The sequence below is a fragment of the Macrobrachium nipponense genome, chromosome 36 (assembly GCF_015104395.2).
Source record: "Macrobrachium nipponense isolate FS-2020 chromosome 36, ASM1510439v2, whole genome shotgun sequence".
Lineage (NCBI taxonomy): Eukaryota > Metazoa > Arthropoda > Malacostraca > Decapoda > Palaemonidae > Macrobrachium > Macrobrachium nipponense.
The window spans coordinates 44,203,106-44,215,144 of record NC_087220.1 but is presented as its reverse complement, the minus strand read 5'-3'; the positions used below and the strand labels follow the sequence as shown (position 1 = coordinate 44,215,144).

At 39.6% G+C, this 12,039-nt stretch overlaps 1 protein-coding gene across 1 annotated transcript in view; it reads left to right on the top strand.

Moving 5' to 3' along the window:
• Positions 1-12,039, top strand: part of LOC135203591 (kinesin-like protein KIF11) — a 152,368-nt gene that overhangs the window by 37,401 nt on the left and 102,928 nt on the right. Inside the window, exons 5-7 of the mRNA XM_064233376.1 lie at positions 1,307-1,529; positions 3,508-3,671; positions 4,945-5,137. Coding sequence (XP_064089446.1) covers positions 1,307-1,529; positions 3,508-3,671; positions 4,945-5,137 — 580 coding nt within the window. The remainder of the gene's footprint in view (positions 1-1,306; positions 1,530-3,507; positions 3,672-4,944; positions 5,138-12,039) is intronic.

The window sequence follows — 12,039 nt, the reverse complement described above, 5'->3', positions numbered from 1 at the left end:
ACGTGAAGGTTACGTTCCTGGAGAGCTCGCATGATTTAAACATATTTTTCTCATGTGAAATAATACGAATAAGGGTTGTTACGTTCCTGGACTTGGGGGACCCTGTGCTTTTTGCTAAAGTACAACCGAATTGAATAACAGCAACATCCGTTTGGCTTGAATTTCAACCATCGCATGATTGTAAACAATTACTATAGTTATGTTATAAACGACGTAGAATAGTACTCATATAGTTTTATATAATAACTTTATTTACTATAGATTAAAGATCAGCAAGGAAATATGCTGTTAAATTTAAAACAGTTGTAGCTGAAGCTGAGAATGGAACCACTGCCTGTATTGGAATGGCTGCTTTTAGTAAAAAGAAGAGGGAAAGAATTAAATTTTTGTTGAGTGCCTTCCCATGTTGGGGTGGTTGGGAATGAGAAAGCTGACCAACTTGCAAAGTCGGCAGTCAGTTCCTGAGAACCTACAAGATGCCTATGCCATATCAGGATTTATATCCTCTAGTAGATCAGAGAATTACAATATATTGGCAGTCCCAATGGGAGGGTATTTTAATTAATAAAAAAATGGGCAGTATTATGTCATCGGTGTCTCCTTGGTCATATCCCTATATGCCAAGGAGACAGGAAATGATGTGCAGATAGAGGATTGGACATACTTACAAGACTCACTCATGAGTTCTTGATGTCCCGTGAAAATCCACCGTTCTGCGATGATTGTACTGTGCCCTAGACTGTGAGACATTTGCTGGTCGAATGTCCCAGACGGGAATTTGAGACAGGTTCCTGTCCAGGGGGTGTGACAGAGAAGGCAATTTTATTCTAGCTACAATTTTCGGAAAGGACTGTAGTATAGAGCGGTTATTTATCTTTATGTAGGAGGCGGGCCTCCTCAACAAAATTTAGATTATGCATAAAAAGTCTTATGTAAGAATTTATATATTTGAATAAATAAATATGTACGTATATGTTTTTAGATATTTTCATATGAAATTTATTTAAAAAAATTTTTTGTTTTCTTTTTAAATTTATTATGGTGTCAATAACCTAGATGTTGTGATGCCAGTTTTAATAGACACAATCAATCAATCAATCAAGAGTAGCTGCGTATGTAGACAAGTATATTTTTCCGTGTTGGAATAACAAGCTGCAAGGTTCATTTAAACATGCAAGCCACTCATTTTTTTCATGAAATGTTTTAAGAAATTTGAAGGCAAGCCATGTATGATAGACTGTTTTCTGGCTAATGTATGTATTTGATAATAGGATAAAGGATACATTAACTTCTACTATATTTGCAGAATGTATGAAGATGCAACCCGTAAAGGTTCCTGCATCATTCAGGGCTTGGAGGAAGTCTTAGTACGTTCTAAAGCTAATGTTTATGAAGTTCTTGAGAAGGGCAGTAATAAACGTCAAACAGCAGCCACACTCATGAATGCACATTCCAGTCGATCACACACAGTCTTCACTGTAACGCTACACATCAAAGAAAATACAGTTGATGGTGACGAACTGTTGAAGGTACAGTATATTACTGAAATTGTGATTGTTATTGTCTTCATAATACCTAATCATGTTTAAGTACGGGGAATTTAAATTTTGTTTTGGGTGAGTTACCTCTCAAATTATTCAGAAGAAAGTTATTCAGCCTTTTGGCCACCATCCTATTGGGACAGTTTGGTTTGTAGGGACCTACTCATTTCCTTGTTTCTTTATAGATTAAATTCAACTCTTCATTCAAAATTTTAACCTGGACAGGCAATCTCCGGGTTACTGCATTCCAACTTCACAGTGCCATAGGCACCATTTATTCCCATTATTATTATGATGCTCAGGTTTACAATGTTTTTTGGGTTACAGCGTGAAGCTGGGAATGGAACCCAGGCTGTCTGTATGCAAAATTATTTGCTAAAGCTAGTAAATTTAAACTCAAATTATAATATAAGTGAATCTTTCATGCTTTCTCTGCGTTAGCACTCATTTATAGTCTAGCTTTCATCGAACTAATTGAGTAACACCCCAACTTAACAGACTGCAGTGTAGCAAACTTCTGTATTTATCACCTATGTTGTAATAATTTTTTGCTGTGCTGCCTAGAAATTCAAGTGCAGACTATAGTATATTTGTATTTTTTTTTTTTTTTTTTTTTCTGCTGCTGCTGCTGAAAGCAAGCAAATTTTGTTCCAATACTAGTCTTTTTTACCCTGAATAGTTACCATTTTAATTTTGATTATAACCCCATATACGTACTTTTAAATGAGGTCAGCCCTACACATTTCTACAGTGTCTTCCAGCTACACATTTCAAATTCATGATGATTCAGTTTCAGCAGTATTAGATATGAGAAAACTGAACATTTTTAAAATGTAGTTTATGCATAGGCATATATGACCAACATGATCTAGATAGTGTAGTTTATCCCTGGTGCAGAGGAACATTTCGATCCTCAGTTGAGAAAAATGTTAGTGTGTGTACTGTAAGAAATAAAAAAAAAATTAACCCAAATAGTACTCAAAACAGCATTTATAATAAGGCTGTAAGTCAGATGCCTCGGTTGTCATTGCTGACGATATATCATGGCCAATTTGTATATAAATCATAATGAACAATCAGATAGTCCAGGCAGTACTAAGAACGTTCTTGCAAAGTTATATGAATATGCTTGTTCTATGGGTGATGTTGATTAGACCAGTTAAAGGCTATTGCTCTCTGATATGGTTTACTACTCCTACTAAGTGCAGATTCTAGAATGACTTGAGTGCCATGTAATTTTACAAGAAGAGTAGAATACTTGTTTGATACTCTATATTGTACTAACTGAAAGTGATGAAACAAAAAGGATTCTTTGTAAGTATGAATGCTACAAAACATTGAACATGTAAAATATCGTGCATGTACAAAATCAAAGAGGGCATGGTATCAGTCTTATACGTGTAGTCAGTGTTACATGCTTTCAATGCTTTCATATTCTTTTTATTATAATCCAGTGTTATGTGCTTTCTTACCATTCTCTCTTACTATTATCATATGAATAGTAGAGAGATTGCCGAGATTGCTCGTTTTATCTTTCACACTTTGGCCCTCTGTTCAATGGTATTGTCCCCTATTTTCTATTAAACCATTTTTTTTAACCAACCTATACACATTGTGTAGACAAATTGAACACCTGATGTAGACAAATTCTTAATACCCTGTTGTATGAGCCAAAGTGTGATTATTACATGTTATTTTAAATACTTTAATAAGTGTGCTATTTTAACCTGATCTGGCAATTTTATCCAATTTAAAATCAGATTTGACAGTGCTTTCAATAACTATGTAATGCAGTAGACAATGTCTGAATCCACATATGAAAGGGCTTTAGGGCAATCTCTTGGGTGGTACTAATATTAAAGTTAATATCTCTCTCTCTCTCTCTCTCTCTCTCTCTCTCTCTCTCTCATTAGGTGTGTGATGAAAATGTGCTTTTTCCATTTATCTTTTTTTTTTATTTCAACAGACTGGTAAGCTTCATCTTGTAGATCTTGCTGGTTCTGAAAATATTGGACGATCTGGTGCTGTGGACAAACGGGCCCGTGAGGCAGGCAACATTAACATGTCCCTTTTGACACTTGGAAGAGTCATCACTGCATTAGTGGAAAAAGCCCCTCATATACCTTATAGGTTGGGTTTGTTTTAATGCAGTTTTTAGTCTGATGAGGTTTCAAAGTTTTAGTTACATTTTATTTTAGTATTCCACTGCCTATTATTGACTTAGATCAGGGGTGTCAAACTCAAATCCTTTCGAGGGCCAATTATGCACTTGGTTATGGTCTCGAGGGCCATCGAAGATTTGGTAATTCTTATTCCTTATGACTCATTTCTTAAGATTTGCAATAAAAGAGCCTTATTGCTAGCAATTATATGAAATAAATTAATAAATTATTGTCATATGAATGAGAGGTATAACATGTCTTGTTTTAACAGTTTAGTAACTTTAGTTAAATTTTCCTCAGTTCTAACAGTTATAGTAGCTTGAGTTGAAAAATCTCTTGGCACCTTGTGGGCCACTTAAGACCATCCCTCGGGCTATGAGTTTGACACCCCTGACTTAGATACTGAAATCTATTCAATTTTCTAATTATGCCAGTTGCATGTTTGTGCCATATGAGATATCTGGTAAAGAAATTTTCTTTAAAGGGTCTATGATAGAAAATTAAAACTTAAGTGGAATTAAAAAAAAAAATATGTAAATGGACAATTTAGAACTTAAATATTGACTATGGGAAAATTTATATGTGCAGTTAAATTATGTTAGGTATTTATGTTCTTGCTGCATGTTGCTATATTAAATACAATTCAAATGCATTAGTGTTTTTGGAATTTATACAAATAATTTCTTCTCCTGTTTAGCCTCTCCATGAGTAATGTAAGTACTGTACCTATACTTGGAACTTTGAACATTAGGTTATATTAAGTAGACTAAACTAGATTATTTCTAAGTGTACTTTTCAGATAAACTGATATTATAAGGTGGTTAAACGTGACAGTAAGCTAACTCAGCTCTCATATGGCTGGTCCAAGCAAAAAATAGTGTAGACAATTGTGTTAGATAGGAAGTTAAAGCTAAATATACCTTAGTTTAACCAGACCACTGGGCTTCTAAACACCAGAAACACTGATTCTACGTTGGCAGAGCAGGGAGTCAAACTGGGGACTACCAAATCGATAGGCAAGCAGATAAACCACTTGTCCGAGGAACCAGAGAGGAAGTAATAGAAAAATAAAAGATTAGATATGTTTATCAAGGAGCACGCTATCCAAGAGTTGTATAGTACGCAGTGGTGTGTAAAATAGTCAAGAAAATCATGAATGAATGGAGACTGCGATTTGAGACTTAAGTAGTGAAAATAGATTGGAAATTATTGGAAGATTTTAAGTAAGATTTCTCTTCTAGGGAGTCAAAATTGACTAGGCTGCTCCAGGATGCATTAGGTGGACGTACAAAGACATCTATCATTGCTACTATATCACCTGCTGTCATTAACCTTGAAGAGACATTGTCGACTTTAGATTACGCTCATCGGGCAAAGAACATTCAGAATAAGCCTGAAGTTAACCAAAAACTTAACAAGAAGGAACTCATTGGGGTGAGTAGAATGATATGTTATAATTTGAATTTTGTATTATGTTGCTGTTTTAGAAATTTGTTTACAAAAGAGAAAGGCTAGAAGATTTGTACGTAAGCTGTACTTACATACATTTGGTCCCAATGATTGTGTTACACAATTTAGGTCTTTTAAAGCCAGTTCTGACATTTAAAAATTATATTTACTGTGCATTATAGTGTTAATAGTTTGTCGGCTGATTTTGGTACACAAGGGCAACACAGTCCATTGTTAAAATTTCCATCAGAGCTGCCCCCTCCTTTTTTATTACTATTATTATTAGACTACATTTGAAATGTATCAGATTATTTTCATGACCAAATTAAACAAGAAAATTTCCTTAGATATTGCTGTGTAGGCTTCATCAAGGAAATCTTTTGCAAGTGAAGCACAATTGTGTTCTTTATTCATAAGGTGAGAAGTATATACGCCATCACTTTACTACTATTTAAATGCTTTACAGTGATAATAGGTACTCATAGTGTGTTGTGAACAAATTACACAATGTGATGATAATGTTTTGATTGACAAAGCACCATGTAGAGGTTATCATTTGTAGTCTGCTTTGCACTCATAGAAAAGAGGAGTATATTGAAGATTCTTTGCCATATTCCCCAGACCCCAATTTCTTACAATTAATTTGCTTCAGTTTTCAGCCAATATTTCAATCATTAACTTTTGGGTAATCCTTATAAGTGAAGAATATTACTTTGTGGTGTTATTTACTGTATACAGTAATAACAGATAAAAGCCAAAACTAGAAACACCATACTGAATCAAATACCATTGCTAGGGGTGATTTTTTAGCATGGCTGAAAACCATGATCCTTTCAAGTGGGTGGCATTGCAAAATAATGAACCTTTGTAACCGGCTAGATTCGCCATAGAAATTTAACTTCTCTGACCCATTGATATTTGATGAATACTCAATGTGACTGAATTCTGTTTGCAGAGAGATGGCATTTCATATATACTAAAACATTTTTTATGCAGTTCCAGTATGTTTTACTTTTAACCTGCATTATAACTGTTCTGTCAGTCTCTGGTGGATTTTCCTTTCCCTACTTTTACTTCTCATATTAAGTAATTAACACTAAAATTTAAACGGCAGGGAAGTCCTTGCTATACAGTATATATCTGAGGTTCCAAATAACCTTTAATGTGAGATTAGAGTCAATATCTGTCGTTAGATTAATTCATTTCTTGATAATTAATATTTTTTTATTTATAACACAATTGACTACAATTCATACCTGCTGTAAAGATAATGAATAATACCAACTAAATGTAATTTACTGTTGAAGCTGTAACAAAAAAAACACCCGAAAATTATGAAGACCTTCAATACTAAAAAGATAGTTATATGATAGCATTATCTTGTCTGGGGATTAAGGATACCAGTTTAGTGCACAGTTATTTGATAACTCCATTTCATCACCCAGTGCCTTTGTGAACAGAATATGTTGCAGTACTAACTGTAAAACTGATTTTGTGTGATGGTCCTAATTGTATTCTGCAGTGAATGATAAGTTGTTCATATACGGAACAAACCTTCGGTCTTAACATTAGGATTACTAGCGCCAAGCTGGAAACCGGTAGAATTAAAATTACACTTGTGAGATCCAGGGATTATTGGCATCTATACCAGGTCACGGGGCATGTATACCCAGAATGCCCTCGGCGTCCTGTGACCCACCAGTTATTTTCCTACCGCCTTTAAGATAAGACGTGTTTATTGTCTATCTGATTTAAAGCCGGTTTTCAGTTTGCCCATTTTTTATCCATTTCATTTTTCAATTTTCTTATTACTTTTTCTTTCTCCGAGTGTGCTCAGTGTGAGTGTGATCGATAAGAGCGTATCAGTGGTATGATGGAAATTTTCGCCTCACCATCGCAATCTTCTGCCGTTTCGAAGAGGAGATAAAGGAAATGCCCCGGAGTCAGTGGCTTTCCATGTTCTAGATTCCTAATTTCGGTGTCGACGGATCCTCATCCAACGTGTAGTAGGTGCAGGGAAAACGTATGTACGGTTACTAATCCATGTTCTGTTTGTCGGGGTTGGTCGGTGGAACAGTGGAAAAAGTTCTATGAGAAAGGCCAGTACAAAAGGAAGGTGGTGACGCCATCTTTGGATGACCAAACCTTACCGGCTTCTTTTGTATCGGCAATAAACCAGACTGCTCCATATGTTTCGCCGCCACCTTTTGATTTGTCCCATAACCCTTCGGTTTCTCCTAGCGATTCGTTATCGGAAACGTCAGGAGGGGTTTTGGGCAACTTTATGCATAATATGCACACTCCTTTGTTCCCAGCAGGTAGAGGGGGAGCATCGCCATCTTTGTTCCAGACGCCGGCTCCCGAAGCGCATAGGATGGAAGGTACGTGGTCAGCGCTAGGCCTACCAGGCGTACCAACCTTGGAGGGTTTGCTTGCACATTATATGGCGTCACGGTTCCAGCAGGGTCCGGCAGCGCTGAATGTTCCTCATCCCCCTGGCTTGCAATTTATGGGAAATAATGCTGCGGCTACGCCATCAAATTCTATGTTGACAGCGATGCAGAATGTGGGGGGTAGTTTGGCAGCAAACGTGTGGTTGCCAGCAGAAGCCGCACAGTCTCTCCCTGCAAGATTGGTGACATCACAACATATGTCACACACCGATATGGCAGGCGCGATGATGTCACAGACTGCTTCTCGGCCTATTTTGCTGCACCCGGACTCAAATACACTTTCTGACTCGGCAGTACAAACTGTAATGAAGAAATTACAGGACATTGAGAAGAGAATGGCTAAGAAAGACAAAAAGAAAAGGCGTGATTCGTCTTCTTCTTCGTCTTCTTCCTCTAGTTCGGCGTCATCGTTAGCGTCACGGCGAGCGCCAGTCAGGCGTTGAAGGATTCGTGATTTCGTGACTGATCCTCGGGCTAAGAGGAGAAGAGTGAATTCTTCTTCGTCTGCAGACCAGGACTGTCGTATCCCAGTCAGCTTTGGGACCTATGGTTATTAATAAAATAGACAAAATAACACGAAAAATAGGCACAAATACAATGAACTACACAATGACGTGTTAACGATGCAGCACCAACAAACAAATAGACCGAACGCCATCTATCGGTCGCCTATACAACTATCACTCATCGCAAAATCGTATCTCAAATATTTCGTTGTATATCAAAGCATATATTTTGGCAAATTTTCTGTTGCATCTCAAAACATTCATATATTAGGGAAATCGTATGTCAAGGTTCCAGTGCACACATTCTCCATTGCCATATGATGGTCCTTGAATTTTATCATGACTTTGCATTTTTTGCCCTATACCCCCATATATAGGGGTACCAGCCAGCTCCATTAAAAGGGCTATTCTATCCCCTTCAGGGAAAAACCACATTTAGTCAAGAGTCCCATCACATTGACTGCATATTCCAAAAACTCTGAAAAGTTTTTGGCCATCTTGGAGAAAGTTTAGGCACTTATTTCAAGAACGCAGTGGAGATAGAAGACAAGTCATTGGAGTGGTTTTACAATCGCCTGTTTGTAGTCCCAAAGGCATCGGGAAGATGGAGACCGGTCCTGGACGTGAGTGCTCTGAATTTCTTTATTCAGAAAACTAAATTCAAAATGGAAACCAACTATTCCATTCTGGCAGCCATTCGCCAGGTGGACTGGATGGTTTCAATAGATATGCAGTATGCATACTTCCACGTCCCCATTCACCCTTCATCAAGAAAATGTCTAATGTTTGTGTTCCAGGACCGAGTCATCCAGCTCCAAGCTTTGTGCCTACGACTATCAACTGCCACCCAAGTCTTCACATGTTCTAGTTCCTCTAGCAGGTTGGCTTCATCTGATGGGGCTCAACATAGCCCTGTATTTGGATGATTGGCTACTTCGAAGGACCAGTGTACGAAGGACCTTCACAAGACTTCATTTAGCCCAGCTGGTCCCGTCACAGACGACAGTACGTTTGGGGATGATGCTGAACTCTCGAGTTTTTCTGGCTTTTCCATCCCCCAAAAGAATGGAATCTTGCCTCAAGATAATAGATGAATTCCTGTCTCTTCGCTCATGCACAGCAAACAAATGGATGAGTTTGCTCGGATTGCTAGCTTCCATACAGCAGTTTGTTTTGCTCAGAAGACTTCACATGAGAGTTCTGCAATTCTACCTCCAGGCCAGCTGGGACAAGAAGAAATATCCAGATTCTTTCATCATGCCTATTTCTCTGGCGATCAAACATCTGCTTTGGTAGAAGTCAGGAGACAGGTTGTTAGAAGGGAAGTTGCTGTTAGTGCGGAGCCCAGACCTCAGCTTCTCAGATGTGTTGGACATGGGATGGGGAGCTCTTTTGGAGAACAAGAAAGTACCGGGAAAGTGGTTGGGAGAACAGTGGAGAGACCACATAAATATCAAAGAGCTGAGAGCAGTTCATCTAGGGCTGCAGGATTTTGCCCCAGAAGTAGTGGGGAAAACTGTTGCTGTGTACTCCGACAACACAACAGCTCTTTCGTAAATTGCCAGGTAAGGGGGATCTCATCCCTTCTCTTTGCACAATAGCAAGAGACCTACAGGTTTGGGCAAAGCAGAATCAAATTTCCATTGTAACAAGGTTTGTTCAGGGACAAATGAATGTCCAAGCAGATCAGTTGAGCAGAAGAGACCAAGTGATTCCGATGGAGTGGATGTTGAATCAGTTTGTATGTCAAAAACTTTGGAAGTTATGGGAGACTCCCACTTTGGAAGTTATGGGGGACTCCCATATTAGGTTTTTTCTCAACTTCCAAAAATTGCCATCTTCATCTGTTCTGCTCCCCAGTGCCAGATCCCGTAGCATGCAACGGATGCCATGCTACAGGATTGGTCAAACAAACATCTGTACGACTCCATTTGGGATGGTGAGATATGTCCTGAACAAATTCAAGTCCCACCAGTATGCATCAGTGATACTGGTAGCTCCCTTCTGACCACTAAAAAGAGTGGTTCCCAGAGCTTCTAGAACTCCTCAGCAATTTTCTGAGACTGCTCCCTCAAAGAGCCAGTCTTCTTGGACAGCCACACCTCAAGCGGTATCATCACGGTCTGTCAAATCTAGCTCTGACTGCCTCTAGGCTGTCAAGAAGTTGTTCAGAGCTAAAAGATTTTTGAAGGCAGTTGCAGACTATGGCGAGATGCCAACATCAATCTTCTGCAGACGTCTACCAGCACAAGTTGTTGATTTTCCGAACTTGGTGCAGAAGCAATAGTCTCAACTACTGAGACATCTAACAGAAATAGCAGATTTCATGTATGACACTTACCTGGCAGGTATATATATAGCTATATTCTCTGTTCGCACTGGCAGAATTTTCAAAACTCGCGGCAACCGCTAGATCACTGGTAGTTCAGGTGATCGCCACCCCGCTCCCGTGGCGCTGGTGCTCGGAATCATTCCCATTTTCGTCAGATTTTTTTCTGCCACCGAACCGGCAACATCGTTGTTGGTTCCCTGCTAGAATTCGAAACTCGTTAGCTGACTTTCGCTGTACTTGGATGGTTTATTGGGTATCGTATTGGAAAGTTGGATTGGCAATCGCGATTGGAAGTTATTATAATGTCTGATTCTGGTATAGTATTTCGAGTGTGTATGAAAGAAGGGTGCAAGGTGAGACTGCCGAAAGCTTCGGTAGACCCTCACACAGTATGTAAGAAGTGTAGAGAGGTTTTGTGTACTTGGGATAATAGATGTAATGAGTGTGAAAGTTTAAATGAGAAGGAGTGGAAGACTTTCACAAAATATGTTGAGAGACTAGAAAAGGATAGAGTAAGAAGATCGGTGTCTCGGAGTGAGAGGTCAGGATCTTCTAGTAAGGCCTTGAATACTTCTGTTATTTCTCCCCCTTCTTCCCAAGTAGAAGTTGTTAATCCTTCTCCTCAGGTCTCTCCTGCGCCCGCTGCTGTTTCTGAGGATACTAATTATGTGAAAGTGTTTGCCGCCCTTGCGTCAATGGGCGATCAGATTCAGCGTCTTACAGACAAAGTGGGTACGTTTGAAAGTGTCAGTGTAGTGGAGGGGGCGGCTGATCGTCTCACTCGTGCTCCTAGACCTAGGCCTCTGCCAAGCTCCCAGACCCAAGGGAGAAGGCATGTCGACAGTCGAAGGGAGGCGAGAGGGGTTCCCTTACGATCAGTCGTCCCTTCAGGCAGTCCTGTTGCGTCCCAGGCTGCAGCAGTGCGTCATAGAAAAGGCGACACTGGGAAGTGTTTTTCCTCTACAGATAGTGCTGCGTCAGGCAGGTATGGACGTTATGCGGAAGTTTCGCGTCCTCTGAAGAGGACGCATAGACCTACGTCTTCTCAAGATGAGCGTTACCCTCAAGAACGGTGGAGTAGTCCCGAGATTTTCTCTTCTAGTGATGAGGAAGAGGTGGTTCCGATTAAAAGGAGGAGATCCTTTAAGTCAAGACAAGACGCAAGACCTCATGTATACGAGGGTTCTCTGGATAGGAGCCCTCCTTCTGAATACGGAGCAGTCTCTCCGATATCTTCTCCTTATCGTAGAACTCAAGATCGAGTTTCTCGCTTTGATGATCCGTCTCGTCGTCGTTCTCCGCTTGCTCAGACTTCCCGCCAGGAAGCAGAGACTAGGAACTTCCTTGAAGAGATGCAAGGAAGGTTAGCCGATTTAGTTAAATCGTGGGGAACATCGGAACATCCTCCTACGAGGCGTAAGGACGCATCTCTCCCCGTCAAGTCATCTAAAAGGACGCATGATGGTTTGCCTCCTTCTCATCACGCTTCGGAGTCTCGTGTAGTACGCAAGTTACGGGAGCAGGACGCAAGTTACGAGAACAGGAAGCAGGACGCAAGTTTCCGGAGCAGGACGCAGGACGCAAGTTTCCGGAGCA